This window comes from Engystomops pustulosus, chromosome 11, assembly GCF_040894005.1.
Source record: "Engystomops pustulosus chromosome 11, aEngPut4.maternal, whole genome shotgun sequence".
Lineage (NCBI taxonomy): Eukaryota > Metazoa > Chordata > Amphibia > Anura > Leptodactylidae > Engystomops > Engystomops pustulosus.
Genome location: NC_092421.1, coordinates 2,580,761 through 2,607,472, shown reverse-complemented (window position 1 = coordinate 2,607,472; position 26,712 = coordinate 2,580,761). Strand labels below are relative to the sequence as shown.

Here is a 26,712-nt window from a genome sequence, read left to right as displayed (position 1 = left end):
TATTAGGAGGTTCTGGAGTAACTGATGTGTGTATTAAGAGGTTCTGCAGTGACTGATGTGTGTATTAGGAGGTTCTGGAGTAACTGATGTGTGTATTAGGAGGTTCTGGAGTAACTGATGTGTGTATTAGAAGGTTCTGGAGTAACTGATGTGTGTATTAGGAGGTTCTGCAGTAACTGATGTGTGTATTATGATGTTCTGCAGTAACTGATGTGTGTATTATGAGGTTCTGCAGTAACTGATCTGTGTATTAGGAGGTTCTGCAACAACTGATGTGTGTAGTATGAGGTTCTGCAGTAACTGTTGTGTGTATTAGGAGGTTCTGCAGTAACTGATGTGTGTATTAGGAGGTTCTGGAGTAACTGATGTGTGTATTAAGAGGTTCTGGAGTAACTGATGTGTGTATTATGAGGTTCTGTAGTAACTGATGTGTGTATTAAGAGGTTCTGCAGTAACTGATGTGTGTATTAGGAGGTTCTGGAGTAGCTGATGTGTGTATCAGGAGGTTCTGGAGTAACTGATGTGTGTATTGTGAGGTTCTGGAGTAACTGATGTGTGTATTAGGAGGTTCTGCAGTAACTGATGTGTGTATTATGAGGTTCTGCAGTAACTGATGTGTGTATTAGGAGGTTCTGCAGTAACTGATGTGTGTATTATGAGGTTCTGCAGTAACTGATGTGTGTATTAGGAGGTTCTGGAGTAACTGATGTGTGTATTAAGAGGTTCTGGAGTAACTGATGTGTGTATTATGAGGTTCTGTAGTAACTGATGTGTGTATTATGAGGTTCTGCAGTAACTGATGTGTGTATTATGAGGTTCTGCAGTAACTGATGTGTGTATTAGGAGGTTCTGGAGTAACTGATGTGTGTATTAAGAGGTTCTGGAGTAACTGATGTGTGTATTATGAGGTTCTGCAGTAACTGATGTGTGTATTAGGAGGTTCTGCAGTGACTGATGTGTGTATTAGGAGGTTCTGTAGTAACTGATGTGTGTATTATGAGGTTCTGCAACAACTGATGTGTGTATTATGAGGTTCTTCAGTAACTGATGTGTGTATTAGGAGGTTCTGGAGTAACTGATGTGTGTATTATGAGGTTCTGCAGTGACTGATGTGTGTATTATGAGGTTCTGTAGTAACTGATGTGTGTATTATGAGGTTCTGCAGTGACTGATGTGTGTATTAGGAGGTTCTGCAGTAACTGATGTGTGTATTAGGAGGTTCTGCAGTAACTGATTTGCGTATTAGGAGGTTCTGGAGTAACTGATGTGTGTATTATGAGGTTCTGCAGTAACTGATGTGTGTATTAGGAGGTTCTGTAGTAACTGATGTGTGTATTATGAGGTTCTGGAGTAACTGATGTGTGTATTAGGAGGTTCTGCAGTAACTGATGTGTGTATTATGAGGTTCTGAGGCAGCTGAGATGTGTATTATGATTGAATTAGGAAAGTCTACAGCAGCTGACATTGGAAATATGAGGTTCTGTGGTCTGTATTGTTTTGCAGCAGCTTTCATGCCAGCGTCATGGGGGACGGGCACAAATCTTGAGGTTCACCCTGTTGTCTGGATGACCCAGAAGCTGCCTTGATGTATACAAAATGAGAATCTTCTGGTGATAATAACATACGACCTTACTTTCTGCATTTCACCTTAGGGGCGGCACCTGTGGAGAGTTTTGGCAATGGTTCTAGTAACACAGTAGAGATAACGTTATTAGCTCGGGTTATCACTCGTGAGCACCAATAGTTTTATGCTCAGCTCATGTCTATGAAAGATTTTATACTGAAACAGTTATTATGCCCAATATTTTCCAAGATATTTCGGAGCAGTGCCACAAATTTTTTCTTGAAAGTAACTAGAATTAGAAAATATGCAAAAAGTTTTGAGAATCAGTTTTTATGCAGATTAAGCTGTAAATGATTATATGCAGAAAGGGCAGAAAGTTTATAGGTTTAACCTGTTTTTGCAATTCAGTTTTTTTTGCCCCAATACTGAAAACTAAGATGTCTAATTTCTTCTGCAGATGCTTATACACAAGTATATATGTTGAGTTTTTCAGCACCAAAAATGTGCTAAAAAATCTCACCTCGGCTTATAAACGATTCAATATAAAAAAAATAAAACTTACTTCCACTACTGGAAGTGGCTTGAAAAAATGATGAAGAAAAGAAACTTTATATGCATTGATGGAATTCTACCCCCACAATTTACCAAGCACACTTACATGACGGTGTGTGCACCTCCGGGCATCATCCACTCTTCTCTCCGCTTCTTATGCTCTGGTTTTCATGAAAAGAGGCCTTAAAATGTATGCAAATAAGCCTGTGTTCCATAGCTGCTAATCGAGCCCAGAGCCCCTCAGGCTCATTTGCATAATATTGAAAGCCTTTTTATTTTGTATATGCCAGGGCATAAGAAGCTAATAGAAGAGAAGATCCAGCATGTAAGTGCGCTTGGTTCTTCTTGATCCTGCCCCCAGCATGTAAGTGCGCTTGGTTCTTCTTGATCCTGCTCCCAGCATGTAAGTGCGCTTGGTTCTTCTTGATCCTGCCCCCAGCATGTAAGTGCGCTTGGTTCTTCTTGATCCTGCCCCCAGCATGTAAGTGCGCTTGGTTCTTCTTGATCCTGCCCCCAGCATGTAAGTGCGCTTGGTTCTTCTTGATCCTGCCCCCAGCATGTAAGTGCGCTTGGTTCTTCTTGATCCTGCCCCCAGCATGTAAGTGCGCTTGGTTGTGCTTGATCCTGGTAGTAGATTTTCTTTTAGCCTAAATGTGCAGGAAACTTTCTTATTATGTTAGGTTTTCTGTTCAGCAGTCTCTCCATTACATCACAGATAGGATTTCAATAAACATGAGGGGGAGGGGACATTTATCAGGGCCCTTTGAAGATATTGTATAGCTTTTGAACATTTTTTGGGAGTGCAAATTCTTGCCGAGAAGTATGAGTTTACAAGGTCACAAAAAGTTGCATCATGCTTTTTGGTGGCAAAAAGTTGCAAAGAGCATTTCATGCCTGAAAAAGTCGCTGCAGAGAAGGACTTTGCATTTCGCATACAAAAATTGCAAAGCCACTCGAGTACCCGCACCTCAACTCCACCCCGCCCCTCCCCTCCCCCTGATGTATGTGTCGTCTATGTAACTTTTTATCATAACTACAACTTAAATTTAAAAAAAAAAAAAAAAAAACTGAATATAAAAACACTGCTGCCACATTGACTCATTAGGGGAAATTAATTCATGTGTGACAATGCAGAGCTCAACACTGGCCTAGTGCTTCTCTCTAATCCTTCTCTCTCCTCGTTTCTCCTCTGCCTCTCCAATGGTTTCCCATTTCGCAGCGATTTCAGTTTAAAATATTAACCATATGGTGGAGATGCAGAGAGGAGGAGGGGTCCTTTCTGCACATGTTTTGGTCCTGTCGGGTCCTTGCTCCGTTCTGGGGAAACCTGCAACGTTTAATCTCCTCAATCTGTGGGGACTCTGTGACACTAGATCCTCCTCTCCTCGTCCTCCATCACTGTGACGTCTCAACGAGGACATACAAGAGATCCCTCTTACGCTTCCTAATAAGCTACCACCATTGCAATGTGGATTTCTAAAGTGAATGACATCATGCACATGGAGGACCTCACCTCCTCTATACATGGCACATATGTTAAATTCAGTAAAACTTGGCAGCCATGGATCCTCTTCCAACAATCTGCCGAGTACATGCAATCTATTTGGTTATTCCCCCACTTCCCGACCTGAGTGCCTCCACCCCACCTTCCCCGTCCACCTCCGCTTCTTTCCCTCCGCCCTCAACTCTTATTAGTATCTTCCTACTCTCCACTTCTCTTCCCGTTTGTCGTAGTTAGGTGTTACCGCGGGGAGTTCTCCATAGACCGTCATGGGATCCTGGAGACTCCTTTGGTTCTTAATCCGTAAAAATCGATGGGGGCACGGGAGAAACTGGAACATGAGCTTGTAGAGTCCAAACTTGTTATAATGTTATATGTGACTCCTAATTGATGTATTTTTAATGTGATAAGGACTGTGTTCCTAGTGCTCTTTTTGTGCTTCGGTCTTCAATAAAACAAATTTAAAAAATAGATATAAATATATTAACCATGACTTACAAGGCCGTCCACCTCCTGTCCCATCTATATGTCTCTGAAGTAATCAGCCAATTAATCGTCCCACATGTAATCTCCATTGCTCCAAAGACCCAAAGACCTTCTGCTTCACTCTTTCACCATCCATTCTTTTCACAATCATCTCCAGGACTTCTCCCGTGCATCCCCCTATTCTCTGGAATTCTCTACCAGACTGTTCCGCCACCTTCCAAACATTAAAACATAAGCTAAAAACCTACCTGCTTAGGATTGCCTACAATAACTGCACTGCTATTCTCCCTCAACTCATGTCTCCATCAACCCTCCCGTATACCGTGGATAGTCCTCACAGGCAGCGTCCTCCTTCCATTTGTTCCAGATCTCTGGCGATTTTGTATTTTGCATTTGTTCTGGTCTTAAAGGAAATCTACCACTAGCCGGTAGACATAATAAACTACAAATACTTACCTGCCCTCCTCTGGATGTTGATCCCAGCAGTGTCCTTCTCTGAAGCAGAATTTTGGCTATTTCCTGATTTGATAAAGATTTATTCATGTCATCAAATTCCTATGAACTGTAGACATGTCCATCCTTTTATTTTTTATAAAACGATTGATCTCAGTAGATTTTGGTTAATGAGACCTGTTATTTTTTGCAATCAAGTAATTTTTTGAAAAAATTTTAAAACAAAAAAGTGCACTGTGAATAACAATTACATGATGCGGTAAAAATCCTTTGTTTTGTGATTTTGGTTTTATTTCTACATGTTAAATTGTAAAAAATTCTCTGGAAATCTAAGTGCAAAATTTCCTAACAGTGACATTTTTAAGGCCACCGGCACACGAAGACGTCAAATATCAGCTGTGAAATATTGGACATGATCTTTTTGGCAGAAAGGTCATACGGTGCATTCATGTAACAACCTTGGGCTCTGATCCACTGCAAAGTGCTACATTTAGTGCAATTTTTTGTGCATCTGTTCTAAGGTTTTTTTTTTTTAAGATGTGGAAATTAATTTGGTTGCCAAAAAACAAATAAGATTATCTGTGCCCTCCAGAATGTTATTTGTTTCAGGACTTTATTATAACTTTAACCACACATTGGACGTTCCCAACGAGCCGAGATAACCGGTTCTAAACAGAATCGTATCATATACCCTTCCCCAAGGTGATGGAAGACGTCCCATCAGATGGAGCTTTTCACTGAACGTTAAGGCGGGGCTTCATACACAGATGTATAAAAGATGCCGGAATGTGACAAATTCTATCCAAAGTCTGATTTGTATTTAGATCAGTCATTGGAACATCAAAGATGAAGTTTCTTATTCTCTTGGGACTGATAGCTCTGGCAGAATGTGGTGGGGTGAAGTATGTCACATACATTGTTTTTATGTTACTACGACTGCTTTTAGTTTATTGGGGGGGAGGGTCTTTTACTGTTACTTACAATGTAAATATTAATCATGACAATCGCCTTCTATTTTATAGGGTCCCCCTGATAAGGGGAGAGTCTCTCCGCAGCCGTCTGAACAGACTGGGGTTACTCGGTGACTACCTAACCAAACATCCGTATAACCCAGCAACTAAGTATTTCCCTAGTCTGGCCCAGTCATCTGCTGAACCTCTTACAAACTACATGGATGTAAGTAGAATTTCTACCTGTCTATTTATCTATATATATATATATATAATGCAATTGTATCTTTTGTTATGTATTTCACCTTTGTTACCTTCTAGCGGAAATATAATTAAAAGCTAATTAGAAAAATCAATAGTTCTGTAGCAAAAAACTTCTGTAGCATCAGTCTCCATGGGATGTACAAGCAGCGGACCATCCACCTCTGACGTGTCTGCATTGTACAGTGAGGGGTAAAATGGTCAATCTAGTTTTCCAGTTTGCAGGTATTTACTGCAGCTCACAAAACTCTTCACAAATCGGGCAGTGCAAAGATCTTTGTAATTATCGTTTTACATGTAGGCATTGTCCGAAAGATATAAAAAACAAGCAATGTGGTCGGTGGGGGGGGGGTGTTAAAAACTAAACAAAACAATAATCATGTACAGTACTTACCTCCCGCCTGCGGTCTCCCTCTGCCTCTCCCCTGTTTGTTTACAGCTTGCGGCCACCCACCTGTTCCCTGTATCAGGCGATGGGACATGGTCACGGTGGAGGTGCCTGTCTGACAGCAGCTTCTGTGACCATGTAAACAAACACGGGACAGGACGGGTGCTCAGGACTGCAAAAACAGGGATTTTATAAAAAGTCATTGCCCAAGGGTGTTACATGGAAGTGGGGAAGTAAGTGCTGCAGGTTTATTATAAGCAGAATATGGGATAAAAGTCGATCAAGTCTTATCCATTCTGCCAGCAGCATCCATCACAATGGGCTAGTCCTCCATACCGCACCGTGTGGATGAGGTTTAAAAGGTTTATGTTTTAGTACCTTTAGAAAAATTTAATTTTCTTAGAAAAATAAGTCTCTTTAACCCTATATTCTGACGTTTTGACGCTTCAGTGTTTGGTGTTTTGTAAGGAGGAAGTTTTTGTAGAACAAGCTGACATTTCCATTGATACCTTCTGTAATTCCTTCCCTTTACTTTTTATTTATTGGCGGAAGAAGCATTAATGGACATTTTTTTAATAGAATCTCCCGGATTTTGTAGTTATTTTACCAGATCTGGCGGTTTGGGACAAAGCAACATGAATATATGTTTACAATTCTTTACGATTTTTACAAATGTTTACTGTCAGTGTAAAACACTGTAAAATTACTGTACGGAGATTTCCAAATCATTGAGTCTGGTGAAGTAATTGTAAAGCAGCTGAGGGCAGGATAGAAATCCTCAGATCGTTTGCAGATTTATCATTATAGGGGTCGGCTTTTATATAAATTGTCCAGGTGCCTTTACTGACCTAATACTAATTCCTAGATGTTCAGCCGTCTTGCTACTTACTTTAGTGATATCTACAGACTCTCGGTGGCTCTTTGTTTGCAGGAGATTATGGGAGGCATTTATTACTTTGGTAGCAGGAAACATGCTGTAATTTTCAGTGGGATATAAGTTTCTGGCACCAGGGATTGATGGTTTGGTGGATTGACAAAAAGGTTTAGAACCGTCTCCCCATTGATGGAGGTGAAATAGAACTTCCTACACCAGCTTTCAGCTCTAATTCAGGCTATATTTGCATTGTGGTATGGGGGACGTATATACAGCTGACATATACACACCGTATATACTCCCCCAAAGATGGCAATGGGCGCACGTGTGGCACCGTACCATTCCGTACCATGTGTGCACCATGTTTCTCTATGGAGAGGGGCGGGGGTGAGCGACCCTCCTCTCTGCGGCACCAACGTGTGCCTGCCATACTACGGTACAGTGGGCACACGTTAGTGTGAATAGAGCCTTAGGGCCACAAATTGCGCCAGGAGTGAGAAGCAGGAAGTCGTGTGTACATGCAGAGGGCAGCACAGTGAGAATGGGGAAAGGCTGAAGTTATCAAAGGAGGCAAAGACACAGGTACGTAAACATGCAGAGACATGAAAAAGATTTACCAAAAAGTGGCCAACCCCTTTCATTTCAAGACTAAACCCTTTACTGAATTTGGTTTTTGAAATAAACCTCACATTTCACTCTTTCTAGATTGAATATTTTGGAACCATTTCCATTGGAACCCCACCACAGTCCTTTACTGTTATATTTGATACCGGATCCTCTAACCTGTGGGTGCCCTCCGTGTACTGCTCAAGCCAAGCATGCAGTAAGTCTTTAACCCTCTAAGATGCAGCAATTATTTCATACACAATACTGTACGTTTTAGCAGACATGTTTTACGCATTGTTTCTGGTTCACCCTCCAGTTCATTGATACATGACATCTTGGAGACCATAGTTAGGCTTCCTGGCTGCCATGGAATCTGTCCAAGGGGGTGACCTGGCACAATATCAGTTTTCTTTGGGGAGTGTAGGGACAGTTTTTTGGAGCCAAGTCCATAATACGGCTGGTGCAGCTTCTGTAGGACATTTTGTTTCCCTTCATTTCTGCTTATTCCGTACGCACTGCCCAAAGTCGAAAGTACAGATGTATTTTCTATGTGAATCTTTAAAACTTTTGATATGTTTTTATCCCTTTCCTTATTTTCCTAATACATCCTAACACTATAAGAGTTATCACACTAAATCCCGGCACCGTGATGAACTTTATTTTCCCAATTTTAACGCATGTAGGGGGGGGTGTCACATTTTAGCATACCAAGAAATTTTACTACAGCCGGTCCCCTACTTAAGAACACCTGACTTACAGACAACCCCTACTTACAAACGGACCTCTGGATGATGGTAATTACTGTACTTTATCCTTGGGCTACAATAACCAGCTATAACAGTTATCACAGGCGTCTGTAATGAAGCTTTAGTGTTACTCCTGGTTCTTATGACAACCCAACATTTTTAAAATCCAATTGTCACAGATACCAAAAAATTTTGTCTGGGGTTTCGATGATAAAATATACAGTTCCAACTTACATACAAATTCAACTTAAGAACAAACCTACAGAACCGATCTTGTATGTAACCAGGGGGCCGCCTGTACATGTTTTAAATACCATGGTAAATCCAATCGGTGCAGTCTGTGAGAGCATCTGCCAATTAACCATGCAAAATGGGTGACCTCACAGATCAGAACCTTTGGACTACATTCACATTCTGCAAACAGAACATCATTGACCAAATGACAAAATAGACATAAATGGATAATAAAAATCTTAAATGAAAGCAATGTAAAGTAATATACAAGGCACCGTGTAGCGATATAGATCTATATGTCAGACATACAATGTAACATTATGTAATCTATATAATAAATGTTACATTAGAAGAACCTGTCATCAGGAAAGTCATTTTTAAAGGTTCTGATAGCCCCTGGCATGTTCATTTCAAAAATGCTTTTGCTGTGAAGTGTTTGGTGAGTCCCGGTGGCCCAAACTAAGTCCTCCGATGTACAGGTGGTACAAACCAACACCTTACACAGTAACAGTATATGGATGAAATGGAAAGAGACTTTTTTTGCCTTTTCCGATTGTGGGGCTACTGTAATGATTTGCTATTGTTCTACCAATCGGAAGTGGGAAGAGAAGGTCAAACATGTAAGTCACTGCAATCAAATACATTTTCAGACTACCTGTAAGTTTATATTGCTACATTGCTGTATAAATGGAGATTTCTGCTTCTGGCACTATCCTTTTGATTGGTCAAGTGGAAAACACTTAGCAATTGTGCTATAAGTTATGGTATATAAAATGTGATAAAACAGTGATAATACAAAGAATTTCCATGACATATTGATATGCATTTTATTGTAGTATAATGGCAACCCAAAGTTAAAGGGAACCTGTCACCAGGGACCTCATTTTCACTACAGACGGGTTGCAGAAGCCCATGACACCTGCAGTGCACATCGGCCTCTCTGCCTTTTCTAAGCATTTGCATAACAATATAATTGTGTGTTATAACTTACCTTGCATCCTGAGGTAGTCCTAGGGTAGTCCCAGAGATTGGGCTTTGGTTTGGATGCATTTAAAAAAAAACAACATGTGACTTGTCTGAGCTGCAGTCTGCCTCGATATTTGTGCTCCTGTACAGCTCCTCCCTCCCCCACTGATGCCAGGCTGACCAGGCTGTGACCCCTGAGAAGAAGCAGGAGGAGGAGCTGTACAGGAGCACAATGGTGGGGGACAAGAGTGAGTAACACAGACAAGTCATATGTTGTTTTTTGAAATGCATTAAAACCAAAGCCCAACCCCTGGGACTACACAGAGTATTCTGTCAGGGTGCAAGGCAAGTTATAACACGCAATTATTTTGTAATGCAAATGCTTAGAGAAGACCGAGAGGAAGATGTGCACTGCAGGTGTGATGGGCTCCTACTACCTGTCTTTAGTGATAATGTTTATATATACACACATTTATGTATATATGCTCGTTTATGTTTCATGTAAAAAAACTTTACTTTTTTCACATAGCAAATCACCACATGTTCAACCCACAACAGTCGTCCACATTTCAAGCTACCAACACTCCAGTATCCATCCAGTATGGCACTGGAAGTATGACTGGGGTCCTGGGATATGACACTGTACAGGTAAGGTGCAAGAAACATTGTATTCAATTCAATTAGGGGCAACAAAAAACATATTACAATAATGAATAAATGACAAAAAAATTCTTTATTAATAGAAATGTTTATGTTGGTTTTGCCATTAAAGGTAAACGAAACCCAAAAATATCTGATTTACAATAATGTGCCAAGACTTTAAAGGGAGAACAAAGGGTCGTGTTCACACACTATAATATACACCAGCGATGGGCACCACCTGGAAGATCTTGGTACTTTGTCAGGGAAAAGAAAGAGATGAAGGAAGGGAAAAGTTGTGTAAACTAAAATATAACTTTTATTAATTCTTATAAAATAGTTTCATGTTTATTATATATCCAAAAACCTAGTATCAGTCTACTTTATGATATCCAGAGAGGCTCAGGTGCTGCCCAGGACAACTATACAGGAGGGGACCCCCTAATTCTTCCTGTTACTTCCCCTTTAAATATATATAACGTCCCCCCAATATATATTTCTATAAGGGAGGCAGAGTATTATCACTGTACATGCAGCAGGGAGATGCCGCTGCACAATCTGCTCTCACCTGGTGGTAAATACAATGTAGCGCTGATATTGTATATGCACCAGAACACCTGAACAAGCAGAACAATCATTTACTTGTGCCACAGCGGCTTCACTATATAGTTATATCGCTGCCTCAGAGACACAAAGGGGCACTGCTCTTATGTGTATACAGTAGCCCCTGCTCTTATGTGTATACAGTAGCCCCTGCTCTAGAAGAAGCCGGGGTGATACAGCGAAACGTGTGTTGGGACAGTGTCTGTTATGATGGCCAGAGTTTCACATCACCCTCCATCTGCAGTCATTTTTTGGTCAGGAATCTCTGGCTGATGAGGTAAAAGACAAGATAGGAGGCTTCACTTTACATATGCAGAAATCGGAGCAGAACTAGTAATAGCTGTATACTGGTAAATGACTTAATTGTATGTCTATATTATACTTTCCCTATGAATCCTTCCTTGGCGATGTCGGCAGGCTCCAGGAGCGACCGGTCACATCATCCCACCGGTCATTAGAGCAGGGACTTCCCGCTAGATCCCGTCACTGCTGGCTTCAGGCAGTCGCAGGAGCTTTGTAGTCATCTGTCTGCACATCTGCACCATCATAACCTTCACCATGAGCACACAAAATAGATATTTATACATTAGAGGTGTCACCTGCCGCTTTCTGAATTTTCCTTCTTTTTCCAGGTTGGAAACATACAAGTAACAAATCAGATATTTGGTTTGAGCGAATCTGAACCCGGCTCCTTCCTGTACTACTCTCCATTCGATGGCATCTTGGGACTTGCATTTCCTAGTCTGGCATCTTCTCAAGCTACACCAGTCTTCGATAATATGTGGAGCCAGGGTCTTATCCCCCAAGATCTTTTCTCCGTTTATCTGAGCTCGTGAGTTCAAAGTTCAATCTTTTAAAGAAAAGTTTAAGCAATTAGCAGGAATCTTTAACTATGAAAAAAGTTATATGTTATGTAAGGGGAAAACTCCTGATAAATACTGGAGCCGTCTGGAGGATTATTCAAAGGAAATTTCATCTACCGACCGATAGATCAGAATTTATGATGATACTTTTAGTCCAGTGAGTAAGACAAAGTGCAGGGGCCCTGAGGATCAAACCGGGATATGGGAGGAAAAGGGTTTAAAGAGAGATTAGATTTGATAGATCTTATGAAAGGCCGATTTAAAAAATGAGTTCAGCTACGAGTGCGGAGCCGACTCATTCTTCTACACTGTCTATAATTATTAAAGGGAACCTGCCAAAGTGTTTTTGTATAAAAAAAAATAGGTTTTAAAGACAAAAACATATGTTATATATGACCTTCCAATACCATGTGCTGTGTGACTGGGCACTCATCCCTGGGAGGGGCTATAGAGGAGCAGTCCCCTCCCCCACCCTCGGGAAACCGCTCCTCCATGTGTCCTTTTCAAATATATGAATAACTCCCATCACTCGGGATTGGCTGTAGAGGAGCAGGGGGCGTCGCTAAGCCAAGTAATGGGCGTCTTCATATATCTGAAAAGGAAAAATGGAGGAGGGGGGGAAGCTGCTCCTCTAAAGCCCCACCCAGGTGACGAGTGCCTAGTCACACAGCACATGGTATTAGAAGGTACAATATAACATCTTTTTTTCTGTTAAACTATTTTTTATACAAAAACTCTTTGGCGGTGCATGTACTATGCTCTGTGGGGACTGGGGGAGCGCTAAAAATGGCTCTCCTGGTGACAATTAAACACTGATCTCTTTCTCGGTTTCAGCCAAGGACAGAGTGGCAGCTTTGTTCTCTTTGGTGGTGTGGACACTTCATATTACAGTGGAAGTTTAAATTGGGTCCCTCTGACTGCTGAAACCTACTGGCAAATAACAGTGGACAGGTGAGGACAGACTTGCCCCTTCTCTATAAAAGTCCAATTTTTTTTAATATTTACTATGGAAAGATACAAACTTTCATTTTCATTTGCATATAGCATATCAATCAATGGACAGGTCGTGGCATGCAGTGGTTCTTGCCAAGCCATTGTCGATACCGGAACCTCCCTCCTTGCTGGACCCTCTACTCCCATTGCTGACATTCAGTACTACATTGGAGCCAGTCAGGATTCCAATGGAGAGGTTTGTTGTTCTCATGTAGTGTTGGCCAATTACAATGAGTGATCCACAGACTAATAGACTTGTCTTTCTTATTTTCAGTATGTGATCAATTGCAATAACATAAGCAGCATGCCCACTATTGTGTTCACCATCAACGGTGTTCAGTTCCCACTGCCGGCCAGTGCCTACGTGCGCCAGGTGCGTGTACATTGCCTTATACCTATTATATAGTGGTGCTGCCGTTGTATTACAGTAAAGCCTTGTGTTCTGATATGGCTTTTGTTATTCCACAGAATCAGCAAGGTTGCACCAGCGGATTCCAGGCCATGAACTTACCAACCAACTCCGGGGATTTGTGGATCCTGGGAGATGTATTTATCCGTGAATATTACGTAGTATTCGACAGGGCCAATAACTATGTTGCTCTGGCTCCACTTGCATAAGTAACATTTCCCCACGGTCCCTTCTGGACATAGACACCATTGACTGAAGAAACTACTTCTATAATGTATTGAGCAAGATGACCGCTAATAAAATGCTCGTTCATAACAACAATCTAATCTTTCCAGCTCTTTCTTATTACTAGCACACACATAGGGATGGTTATGATTAAAAAAAGATCTTTTTTTTTCATTATTTTTTCTTTGGGGACAAAGGGGTTAAAGTTACAAAACCTAGATAAGTCTTTCTGTAATGTATAGTATACAATTTTTCAGTTTTCAAATCAACTCAGAATGATCGTCCTAAATTAATTCCCTAGTGTGTGACTGTTTTGGTATATAATGGGCACATTTACTGTAGTTCCCCGAAAGTGCATTGTCCGTGTATGATGCGGTGTGCGGGGAGTCACTAAGATCATGCACCCGATATCCTGCATGTGCCGCTTCCCCGCTCAGGTCCCCGGAGTTCACCTTCTTCTTCCTGGTGCATGTAAGTGCATTGTCCGTGTATAATGCACTGTGCGGGGAGTCACTAAGATCCTGCCCCCGATATCCTGCATGTGTCGCTTCCCCGCTCAGGTCCCTGGAGTTCACCTTCTTCTTCCTGGTGCAGGTAAGTGCATTGTCCGTGTATAATGCGCTGTGCGGGGAGTCACTAAGATCCTGCGCCCGATATCCTGCATGTGTCGCTTCCCCGCTCAGGTCCCTGGAGTTCACATTCTTCTTCCTGGTGCATGTAAGTGCAATGTCCGTGTATGATGCAGTGTGCGGGGAGTCACTAAGATCCTGCGCGTGTCGCTTCCCCGCTCAGGTCCCCGGAGTTCACCTTCTTCTTCCTGGTGCAGGTAAGTGCATTGTCCGTGTATAATGCGCTGTGCGGGGAGTCGCTAAGATCCTGCGCCCGATATCCTGCATGTGTCGCTTCCCTGCTCAGGTCCCTGGAGTTGACCTTCTTCTTCCCGGTGCATGTAAGTGCATTGTCCGTGTATAATGCGCTGTGCAGGGAGTCACTAAGATCGTGCACCCGATATCCTGCATGTGTCGCTTCCCCACTCAGGTCCCTGGGGTTCACCTTCTTCTTCCTGGTGCATGTAAGTGCGCCAAAATCCCAGTGTACACATTTGTTAAATATCTGTGCAAGTAATCCCTGAAAACAAAGCACAGTCTGATGAAAGTGAGCCCCAATATGAGCAGTCTCGTACAAACGTGGCAACTATGGCAATCTTTTTTATAGTGTAAAGAAGGTCTTAGACTCCAAGGGGACATTTCCACAATTTTTTGCATATATAAGACCCTCAGTTACAGAGGAAAACAATCCCCTCTGATTAACCCCTGCAGACCTGGCCATCATGTGGCCGCCGGATCTATAGAACCGATGTAGTGCCAACTCTGCTACTCACTGCATAACACTTCAGCACTGTATAGTGAATAAAGGAGAAGGCAGAAGCAGTAATAAACGCCTTTGCCTTCACCCTATGGCCTCCAGCTCTGCTCCTGCAATTAGCGTTGGAACAGAAGAAACTACAGCAATGTCGAGAGTCGCTGTAGATTCGGGACCTGCACTCGCCGACGGTCAGGCTTAAGTTAATATAACAATACTATGAAACATTAAGAGAACATAAACATAACAAAAGTAAAAAACTGTAAATAGGCCACAAATGTTTATTAATCCAAATCATTTTACTTTGTGCTTTTATTGGTCAAAATTGCTTGTAAAATACAGTCTGACATTTGCTCCGAATAGACAAACGTACAATATCACCAGAAACCACAGGAGTGTATGAAGAGGAAATCATTCAATAATGATAATAACATTACAAGTGACATCGTTTGACGTGATACAATGTAGACTAAAAGGAAAATATGGTTATTACAAAAACAGCCAAAAGAGGCTCAAATATGGAGACAAGAGCCACAGTGAATCTTTCCGCAGTCCACAAGATTTCTCAAAGTTAGAATCAAAAAGACTAGAAAAAGGTTTTAGTTTTTCCCCTTATACAAGGTTAGGCGGCCTCCACACAAACGTGGCCAAAATTGTCTGATTTGTCACAGTCTGGCAAACTGTTCTGACTGGGACGTTCTGTACTTGGTAACGGATAACTCACGTGGTCTACTGAAGTAACGGCCGTGGGCACGGTCATTCTCTTCATTATGAAAAGGTTTATTCTCAAGGAATTAATTTACTACAAATTGCATCCTTACTCCTGACTCCAGACGAGGGAACCTGATGGTTGGGTTCTAGTTCGGCCACTTTACTTAAATATTTCCAGATTGACGGCCAAACAGCTAATCCAGCACCCAGCACCTAGTATGGCAGATTGGCCCCCTTGTCAATCACAGCCATGGCCAGTTGTTAATCCAGTAAAATGTCCGAGTAAGGCGGCCGAACCCAAGCATTGGGCCTCATCTCTACTCCTGACCAACAAAGTGGAAAGTTTTGTGGTTATTGCGTCTCAACATCTTCATCCTGCAGATAAATTTTGAAGGTCACAATCACATATTTCCACAGTACCAGGTACATTATATTGTACAGGCAGTCCCCAGGTTACATACAAGATAGGGTCCGGAGGTTTGTTCTTAAGTCGAATCTGTATGTAAGTCGAAACTGTATATTTTATCATTGTAGATCCAGACAAGAAAAATTTTTGCCCCAGTGACAATTGGAGTTTAAACATTTTTTGCTGTAATGGGACCAAGAATTATCCATGAAGCTTCATTACAGACACCTTACAGCTGATCATTGCAGTCTGGGACTATAGTAACATCCAGAGAGGTCACCAGAGGTCACAGGGGGCAGAGGGGTCCGTCTGTAACTAGGGGTCGTCTGTAAGTAGGGGATCGCCTGTACTTGAGTACAAGCCATGAAAAAGTAGCAATTTCTTGCACACAGCCAGAATTTGCAACATTCCTTTACGGCACCTTCACACCAATGTGGGCACGGAGGGTCGGGGATTGGGCCATACTTAGACACGCACAGGGACACCATGCACCAGTGTATCAGTTATAGCGCATTTGTATTTCAACAAAATAGAGAGAAAAAAAATTTTTTTGCAGCTCACCAAACATTGAGATGCTGATGAAAAATCAGTCGCACGGAGTGTAGAAGTCAGGCCACTCTGAGACTCTTGTAGAAAAAATTCGGGAACTCCAGCGAGGATTTTGTATAATTTCCTTGTGGTTTTCTAGATACATCTCTACTTGCTGCCATTCTATTGGAAGCTTCATTGGTTAATTTATGGTTAAAAACTGGTTTATGTTCATGTGGTGTCACACAGGTGCACCAATACTAACGAGCTGCGCACCTGTGTGACACCACATGACCACGGAGCAGTTTTTATCCATTGGAAGTAAACATAACGCTTCCTATACAATAACAGCAAGCAGAGATCTACAAAACCCTGAGGAATTGATACACAGACTATATTGGAAAACTTTATTACTTTTCATATAAAAACATAATAAAAACATAATAAAAACATAATAAAAACATAATAAAAACATAAGCCTAAACTTAGTTTGGGAAATTCAGAATTTTTATGCAGTTGTAATTCACCCTCCAATATCCATCTGCTGAATGATGTATCCACAAAAATATTCAGAATACTTCAATCTGATCAAGAACTCGCAATGTTTTTAGATTCCCGTTTCATGTGCTGAATCGAGTGATTGTATCAGGACTCGAAAATGGTTTCACACAGAATGTTCTTTGTCTGCCGGCAACGATCCTAAACTATAGGTTCATGTCACAACCTGCCCCTTTCCCCGCCCCGGAAACCGCGCAATTTCAGCACAGCGTTCAGTGACCAATGCATTCTGGGGGTTGTAGGCAACTGGGATTGGGGTGAGGACTCCTGACTCATGCTGCAGCCACATCTGCAGAAGGAAAGGGGGAAAGAGATTGTGATTGCGTCAGACTAGATTGTACAAACTCTGCATCCAACAGCAACCAATCCAAGCAAGTTCAATTATTTCTTCTTGCATGTCTGTATAAAACACAAATCTTTCATATCCCAACTCATACGATAAACTTAACACAAGTTTTTAAGCACAAGCTGAATGAAGCATCATTGTAGCCAGTGCAAAACGTTTTGCCTTACTCTGTTATAATACTTAAAAGAAAAAAACTTAGATTGTCATAAAAAAAAACTACTTTTATTTTCACAGGTCAAAAAACATATTTACAACACCGTGTGATTGTGACTTTGTGAGATCTTCCCTTCATAATAACATTTTAATAAATACGTAAAGGGTTATTCTCATCTTGAATGGGACATAAGGAGAATAGAAATATAAATCATCCAAACTTAAATTCTAAAATAAATAACATTCTTCAACCAAATTTAACTTTAAAAGGAGTTGTCCAAAAAATCCCCCCATAGGCCACAAGCAACATATCATAAATTATTTACCTTGTTTTCCCACAGAAAACAATGTGATGGACCTCTCGCACTGTCCGCGGTCTCTTAGGCGTCGGGAGGCTCGGCACCACCACAGCCAATCAGGGCCGGAGCAGTGATGTTCTGATCACACTGGCCTGAGGTCCCACGGGTTCTGAATGTTGGGAGTCCTCAGCCCCAATTTGCTGTAGTGTTGCCGAGCCTCATATTAAAGACACGACCACCGTGGGGGTGTGGCTAGAAAGAAAATAACAATTACACTGGAATCCGCAGCGCAGCGTGTATTATATGATGCAAACAGTTGGAGTCTATGGACGTGGTGAAAGGTCCAGGGGTGTCCGTTTTAGCAAGTGACAGGTTCCAGTAGCCTTTGCTCTGCCAATTTTAAAAAAATGCCTTTGTCAGAATTCCGAACCATTTCAGCACAGGCGGTCCCCTACTTAAGAACACCCGACTTACAGACGACCCCTAGTTACAAACGGACCTCCGGATGTTAGTAATTTACTGCACTTTAGCCCCAGGCTACAAAAATCAGCTGTAACAGTTACAAAAGGTGTTTGCAAGATCAACTAAAGATGGCGCATGGACATTCTTAAAAGTATGCTAAATTTTTTGTCCAACATGAAACACCGTGATAAATCTGGTGCCGTAACTGTAACAGTTCTTACAGTACTAAGGTTCGGCTGGCAGACAGGGAGTCCTTGCGTCAGATTTCTGTATGATGCAAGGACACCAGCCCTGTGCAATGTGTTCAGTCTGTGGATTTGGACAAACACACGGGTGTATTAGCAGAGGCTGAACATGTCCATGTGCAGATGGCTTTAATTTGCGGCACTTTTGTTAAATCACCCCATGGTGCTGTAACTTTGGTAACCCTCCTAGAAATATATTTGTAATGTAACTACTGGTTTTAAGAAGTTACATGTTTAATTAGAAAAGATCAGATTGACAGGACACAAAGGAAATTAAAATACTGAATTGTTAAAGGGCCTCTAAGTATTCAGCACATCATGTCATGTGCCCAGGGCAATGTCATCTAAGTTCCTGTTACATCTGCAGCACCTACCCCATGTATGTATCTGATCATATGAAATCATAACACGCCCCCATTTAGGCATGAGGAGGAGTTGCTAATCCGTGGAGGCTGCTGTCATGTGACATAAATGGGGTAGACGTTGCAGGTGTAACAGGACCTTAGGTGACATCACCCTGGTCACATGACATGAAGTGGCCAATGAAGAGTTTAACTAAAACTTTAAATTTTAGTTTTTATTTCAGAAGTGCAGATTATAATACAGAGGTAAAATTTGCAATATACATGATCTTTTAATGGGTTTCTGAAAGCCTTCTCAAGTTAGGCTTGAGATTGTCATGATCCACACCATGAAGTCTGCTTATTTTGGGGAGAGATGAGCAGAACCAGGTTCAACCACTTGATCCGGACAGCTAATCTGGCAGATTGTCGTCCCTTGGCCTTGGCTATGATTTGTCTCAAGGTGTCCAAGCCCAAAAAATACACCTGACCATCAGGTCCACTCGTCTCTGGTCTTGAGTTCATAAGTGGGTAAGTGTTGATTAAATAGGCCCACCAAAGTTTTTGTACCTTCTTAACCAAGGAATGATGCAAATACTTTTATAGATATAATACTGTCATGTACACTAGAAAGGCAACAAAGCGGGAAGATTGGGATAGGTTGCTCTTCTAAAGTAATACTATGGAGGAAATGAACGCACCTGTGACATCTCCGAAAATCCTACAGACAAGGGCTGTGCTTTATATCATAAATATTCTGTTATATCTCACCCCAACAACTTCTAGTCTTCTTCCTTGAACAAACAATCCACATGACATATATATTAAATGTTAGCTTTATTAAGATTGTCAATAGGATGTGTAGGGTTTGGATGGGGGTGCCATCACACCAGCTTAAAGACGTGATCTGGGAACATCGATCCAGAATGGGGGTCCTGACACCTCATTCTTCTTCATACATTGTGGCTATTGCTTCTGTAGATCTCCTTACCTGTCATTTAACCACCTTCATTAAGGTTTGTAATATTACACGACTCTTTTTACTTTTGCTCCCACCATTTCCATCCCTCGGCTTCTTAGTCCTTCTCGTTTCAGATCCTCCGGATGAGGCGTTTCCGCTCGGATTCGTTCCATGTAGCTTAGAATCTCTTGAGGTTCTCTCAATCCCATATCTTTACATACCCAGACAATGTCCTCCTCACTGGCAACCAAAATAGACTGCACGTTTGGATCGTTGGGCACTCTTTCCACCCGTTTCCCTGCATTACAGGTGGTTTTAAATGACTTAACCTCAGATCTTTTTGCTTCTAAATAAGCCTTAGATTGGTTTGTAGAGGGAGAGAACGAGCTGCTATCAGAATGACCTTCACTGTTGGTCTCGGCCTCCTGTAAATTTCTTACTGGATGAAAAGTACTGGTCAAACTTTGAGATCCCAAGTTCCGGGCGTCCCAGTGTCCCCTTTCCTCCTCTTCCTCACCCACTGGTCCCTGTGATTTTGGTCTGTCAGTATCGGACCCTTCTAACCATACCCAATTTGGTGCGTCAGGATTACCAGTGCCTTCATGTGCTTCCTTTTTCCTGTGCCTTCTTATAAAAGCCAGACAGCTTAAAAAGAACAGAAGGGTCAGAATGCAAAAAATTGCAAGGAGTCCGTAAAGTCCTTCTTCTAAACCTGGTATTCCCCATCGCGTTGTAACAATGTCATCTGCGCCAGAATGTGATTGTTCGTCTTCTATGGTTGTGTCATCACTGCGCAGGATGATGTCACTGGTTCCTGGAATAACATTGTTAGCACCTGAGATAATATCCCCGTCCCTGGTTAGCAGGACAGTGTCCCCCTGTACCGAGTCTCTATCGATACCTTCATCGCCCCTCGTCCCATTCCTTGGAAATGAAACTCTGATATATCCGGCGCTGATCAAACCACTGGTTTCCTTTTCTCTACATCGCTCCGGCAATAAGAGAGACAGACGCAGTAGAGGGTCTTCTCCGGGATTCTCAAAAACAAACACTGGCATCGACCAATAGTTTGATGAGATGACAGAACGGCCAACGGACAGAACCGAGGGGTCGGAGGACACAACGGATAAGGAAAGCTCCTGAGGATTGTAGACGGTTATTGGAGCCAGAGACAGATCGCTGAAATGTAGCCAGACTGAGAGAATAGCCTCCTAGAAATAATTAAAAAAATGTAATCTTTTACTGCCAAGAGAAGTCTTAAATCTCTGATGTACACAAACAGAGAGAGAAATTCATAGAAAGGACTGTTGCCCCTCACCCATCCATGTTTATCAGGATACAGCTTTATAAGCCACTGGGATTCAGGTGCGACACACATGGGTAACAAAGTGCAGGAAAACAAAGGAGCTTGAATCCAGCACCAGTAACAGGTGAACGCGATATGAAATAACAACTGAACATCATAAAGAGGACCCGTCACCAAGAAATTCGGCACTTACTAAAGTAAGCAGCTCCTAGTGCTAAAACAAACGCCGCAGTGTTTGAACGATCGCGTTATCGGAAACCTCCATCTAACACTGCGGCGGAGTACAATGTAAACAATGTATTCATGAGGGGGCGATCCGAGGTGCTGCGTCTTCACCGGACCGCCCCGCACGCTCCACAGGCCGGCGGTGACTGCCATCCGTCATGCCCCCCGCCCCCTCATGAATACTCGGACTGCATTGACCAGCGTTTCTATTTTACTCCGCCGCAGTGTTAGACAGCATTAATCAGAGGTTTCCGATAACACTATCACTCTAACACTGCGGCGCTTGTTTTAGCACTAGGAGCGGCTCACTTTAGTAACATCTCCTAGTGCCCAATTTCTGGGTCCCCTTTTAAACAGGTACAAGATATGCCCCATATTCAGGCTAGGTGCAGACACAGATGAACTCACCATGAATGGCAATGAATAAGAGCGCGGTGTGATGCTTGAAACGTGTTGGTGTCTGCACCTCGACCCGAATATGGGACAGATCTTAAATATGGAATCTATATTGTACCTGTTATTTTATATAGAAGAGATCATCTATTTCTTGCACAACGTGTAGAATGCATTTTGGTCACAGTATCAAACATATGTAACACCAACCAGGGAATTAACAAAGATCATAATATATGTATATAGTCTGGGGCAAATATGGCAATTTTTTTTTATAGTCCAGTGGGGGATTTTTTTAATTTTATTGGGGAAAATGAATGTTTAAATACTTTATGTAAAAAAAATGGCATCACCTATTAATACCGGTATATAAAGTACAAAGAACAAAATACATTGATTCTCATATTGGTTGATTGATTTCCATATGCAGATCAGTTGTATTCTGAGGAAGACTACATATATATCCTGTTTCCCCGAAAAATAAGACAGTGTCTTCTATTAATATTTGCTCCTAAGGAGGCGCTAGGTTTTATTTTCAGGGGACGTCTTATTTTTCCATGAACAAGAATTTACATTTATCATTGAACAAAAATTCTCCTTCTCTAACCTCCTTATGACTCTCCAAACTCTGAATTTGGCCGGCTGTACACTACAGGGGGGCTGGCCGGCTGTACACTACAGGGGGGCTGGCCGGCTGTACACTACAGGGGGGCTGGCCGGCTGTACACTACAGGGGGGCTGGCCGGCTGTACACTACAGGGGGGCTGGCCGGCTGTACACTACAGGGGGGCTGGCCGGCTGTATACTACAGGGGGCTGGCCGGCTGTACACTACAGGGGGGCTGGCCGGCTGTACACTACAGGGGGGCTGGCCGGCTGTACACTACAGGGGGGCTGGCCGGCTGTACACTACAGGGGGGCTGGCCGGCTGTATACTACAGGGGGGCTGGCCGGCTGTACACTACAGGGGGGCTGGCCGGCTGTACACTACAGGGGGCTGGCCGGCTGTACACTACAGGGGGCTGGCCGGCTGTACACTACAGGGGGGCTGGCCGGCTGTACACTACAGGGGGGCTGGCCGGCTGTACACTACAGGGGGCCGGCCGGCTGTATACTACAGGGGGGCTGGCCGGCTGTATACTACAGGGGGGCTGGCCGGCTGTATACTACAGGGGGGCTGGCCGGCTGTATACTACAGGGGGGCTGGCCGGCTGTACACTACAGGGGGGCTGGCCGGCTGTACACTACAGGGGGGCTGGCCGGCTGTACACTACAGGGGGGCTGGCCGGCTGTACACTACAGGGGGGCTGGCCGGCTGTACACTACAGGGGGGCTGGCCGGCTGTACACTACAGGGGGGCTGGCCGGCTGTATACTACAGGGGGGCTGGCCGGCTGTATATACTGGGGAGGCTGTGACCAATGCATTGCTCTTCCTCGGCTTATACTCGGGTCAATCTGTGTTCCCATCTTTTCGTGGTAAAACTATGAACCTCGGCTTATACTCAGTCGGTATATACTCAGGTATACACGGTACTTGATAAAAAAAAAAAAAAAACCTTTAATCGGAAAAATTATTTAGCTGGGACTGCATATGGGCACTGTATGTATTACTTTACGCAATAACATTATAAAGTTGAGCCACGGGCAGTTTCCACTGCAGCACATCACAGCTTTCACCACAACACTAACGCTGCAGCAGCACCTACTGTACTGACCCCTAGGTGTGTAGCCTGTGTCCATGTGTTATAGTCACTAGTATCTTTGTTACTACGCAATGGCTTGTGGTTATGTTGTAATTAGTTAACCTGTGTTATGCTGTATTTCTGTACGCAATTGTATTATTTATCTAATTGTGTGTAACAATTTCTGGGACACAAGAATTTCCTCCAGGGAACCAATAAAGTATTCAAAAACAGAAAAAAGTGAAAATCACGGTCAGCTCAAGAGAGGAGGAAACAAACGACTGTGCAGGAGAAAAATAAACCTTCCCAGCACTCCAGGATGGCAAAAAAAGCCGAAAAATTTATTTATTATTATTCAAAAACATTATAAATTGGGGTACATCCAAAACATGAAAAGTAGGCGGAGCTACACATTTCGAGCATTTATATCCTGCTCTTAGTGGGCGGGATTATGCATTAAGAACAGGATGTAAATGCTCAAAACACAAAGGTCCGCCCACATTCCTGTTTTTGGAACAGATTTTAATATTTGAATAATAATAAAGAAACATTTCCACTTTTTTACAATCCTGGAGCTGGGAAGTTTTATTTTTCCTTTCACGTTGCTGAATATCCTGAATTACCATTTACAATATGTGATACATTATGCCCGGAAAGTAGAATTAGAAGTAGAACACGTGACATTTCCATGTATGGATAAGATGGGTCCCCAATAATCCCCTGCTCTGCTCCTAGGCACGTGGCACAGGACAGTGACCGGTCTGTCCACAGGTTCTTACCTGCTTAGGGATCATTATTGCTTCTTGAGTCTTGTAAGAAATAGTAAAAATGCCGGAATGTTTGATGTCAGCCGGGGTTACAGAGAGGGATATGCCCCACAGCAGGTTCGCTCGCATTTCCAAGATGGAGACGACCTCTGGAGAGACGGAGATTATTTGCTCCCCAAGAATGGAATGAGAGACCGGAGAGCGCACCTATACAGACAAAGGGGAAAACATCAGAAATAATTCACTTGGATCATTGATATAGGACTGGAACATAACACCTTTCCCCTGCGAATGTTATTAACCCCTTCCCGACACTGACGTCATAGTACTACATAGGAGGTGCCTTCCCGCATTTTGCAGTACTATTACGTCAAAGCTTCTGGCGCCGGCTCCTGGAGCTGCGGGTGTCGGCTGTATATTATAGCGGACACTCGCCCCTAACACCCGTGATCAGAGATTCCTGCAGGTGTTAACCCCTTACATGCCGCGGTCACTCTTGGCGGCAGCGTGTAAGGGGCACTTCAAGGTGCTCTGATCATAGTTTCTATAATAAAAAAAGAATTAAAGCAAGTTAAAGTTCCCTAAACACTAACATGCCGACACACACACACACAGCCCAGCCGACACACACAGCCCAGCCCAGCCGACACACACAGCCCAGCCCAGCCGACACACACAGCCCAGCCCAGCCGACACACACAGCTCAGCCACACACACACACAGCTCAGCTGACACGCCGCCATAGAAAGGCGTCACGTCAGAATAAGTACCCTTAATGACCACCGTATAAAGCCGATAGGGCGGTCATTAAGGGTTTAAGCATCAAACAAGAAACAAAAACAGTAGGTTCTATATGGAATTTTTAAAATTTGCCAAAATGTTTATTTAGCCTTAAAGTTTACCTGTTCATACTGGATAAAATGAGAAAACATTTCTCAGACTTTGTTATGCAGTTTCTCTCAAGTCTGACAACACCCCAGATGTGGATGTGAACCACTTTATGGGCCAATAGCAAAGCGCCGAAAGGAAGGAGCAATTTTTTTACTTAAAATCTTTTGTTTTTTTACACTGTCTAGCATAGATATCATGTTATTTATGTTCTATTGGTCACTATGACTACAGCAATATCCCATTTCTATAGCTTTTTTAGGTTTGAATAATTTGCAGAATAAAAACGCATTTGGAGCTAAAAATAACTGTTTTTGCATCGCCTTCTTGTAAGAGGCGTAACAATTACATTTTTGGTTGATTGAGATGTATTAGGGCTTGTTTTTGTGTGATGTGTTGTACTTTTTTTTGGAATCGTTGTGGTGTGAATGCGACTTTTTGATTGCTCTTTATTCCATTTAGTGTCCCTTTCTGGGACTTGAACAAGCGATCATCTGAATAGCTTTTCTTGTATTGCAGGGGGAGGGGCAGGAGGCAGAGAGCATTTCCTGTCTAGCAGTAGTGTGCAAAGGTGGGCAGCGCAAATCACTTCTATGAGATCTTATGCCATGACCTATTCTAAGGCACGGTCATAATTTTAATTTATTAAAATTTTGTTGAAACTAAAAGGAAAGCAGCTCTACAGACAAGACAAGACAAGCTCTTGATCTGAGGGAAGAGGGAGACACAGCACACAGCACTAGAGGGATCATGAAGTGTCTGCTCAGAGAGGCCCCGCCCACACTTTGGGATCTTACACTGACCATCACTGAGTGATAGGACCAAACACAGGGATAAAACTGAGTATAATTGTAAAGTAAGGGGTTAAAATCATTTTTATTGAGTAAACATCACTTGGGGGTTAAACATCATGGGCAACCCCTTTAAATAGTAAATTGATTGCGTTAAATAGCAACTGATCCACGACCATGGTATAAGGACCATGGTATACATGGTATAAGGACCATGGTATACATGGTATAAGGACCATGGTATACATGGTATAAGGACCATGGTATACATGGTATAAGGACCATGGTATACATGGTATAAGGACCATGGTATACATGGTATAAGGACCATGGTATACATGGTATAAGGACCATGGTATACATGGTATAAGGACCATGGTATACATGGTATAAAGACCATGGTATACATGGTATAAGGACCATGGTATACATGGTATAAGGACCATGGTATACATGGTATACATGGTATAAGGACCATGGTATACATGGTATAAGGACCATGGTATACATGGTATAAGGACCATGGTATACATGGTATAAGGACCATGGTATACATGGTATAAGGACCATGGTATACATGGTATAAGGACCATGGTATACATGGTATAAGGACTATGGTACACATGGTATAAGGACCATGGCATACATGGTATAAGGACCATGGTATACATGGTATAAGGACCATGGTATACATGGTATAAGGACCATGGTATACATGGTATAAGGACCATGGTATACATGGTATAAGGACCATGGTATATATGGTATATATGGTATATAAGGACTATGGTATATATGGTATAAGGACTATGGTATACAGGATTTTTTACGTTAACATAAGACCTCTATGGGAGAAACGGACTTCAAAACACGGCAAGGTAAAGGACCTGCGCTGAGTTTTCTACAAAAGTCCTTACATATCATTCTCTGCCACCTAGGATCGTTACCTTAATTACAGCTGCTTTATGATATGCA

The 26,712-nt window shown here is 42.5% G+C and overlaps 2 protein-coding genes across 2 annotated transcripts in view; one reads left to right on the top strand and one right to left on the bottom strand.

Annotated features, from left to right (window-relative positions):
• Positions 1–5,327: 5,327 nt before the first annotated feature.
• LOC140105817 (pepsin A-like) lies at positions 5,328–13,409 on the top strand. Its single transcript, XM_072129919.1, has 9 exons — positions 5,328–5,458; positions 5,579–5,732; positions 7,735–7,852; positions 10,111–10,229; positions 11,456–11,655; positions 12,521–12,637; positions 12,731–12,875; positions 12,954–13,052; positions 13,148–13,409. The coding sequence occupies exons 1-9, from the start codon at positions 5,403–5,405 to the stop codon at positions 13,295–13,297; spliced, it is 1,158 nt and encodes a 385-aa protein (XP_071986020.1). The 5' UTR covers positions 5,328–5,402; the 3' UTR covers positions 13,298–13,409.
• A 4,015-nt stretch (positions 13,410–17,424) lies between these two features.
• The window catches only part of TMEM132A (transmembrane protein 132A), a 29,723-nt gene continuing 20,435 nt past the window's right edge, over positions 17,425–26,712 (bottom strand). Inside the window, exons 10-11 of the mRNA XM_072131112.1 lie at positions 24,071–24,265; positions 17,425–20,896 (exon numbers count right to left, since the gene is read on the bottom strand). Coding sequence (XP_071987213.1) covers positions 19,751–20,896; positions 24,071–24,265 — 1,341 coding nt within the window. The 3' untranslated portion in view covers positions 17,425–19,750. The remainder of the gene's footprint in view (positions 20,897–24,070; positions 24,266–26,712) is intronic.

Bases quoted from the DNA above. Each gene is read 5' to 3' on its own strand.
- LOC140105817 (XM_072129919.1), top strand. From the start codon at position 5,403: ATGAAGTTTCTTATTCTCTTGGGACTGATAGCTCTGGCAGAATGTGGT. The intron at 5,459-5,578 runs GTATGTCACATA...TCTATTTTATAG, and splicing joins GCAGAATGTGGTGGGGTGAA to GGTCCCCCTGATAAGGGGAG. The intron at 12,876-12,953 runs GTTTGTTGTTCT...TCTTATTTTCAG, and splicing joins GTCAGGATTCCAATGGAGAG to TATGTGATCAATTGCAATAA.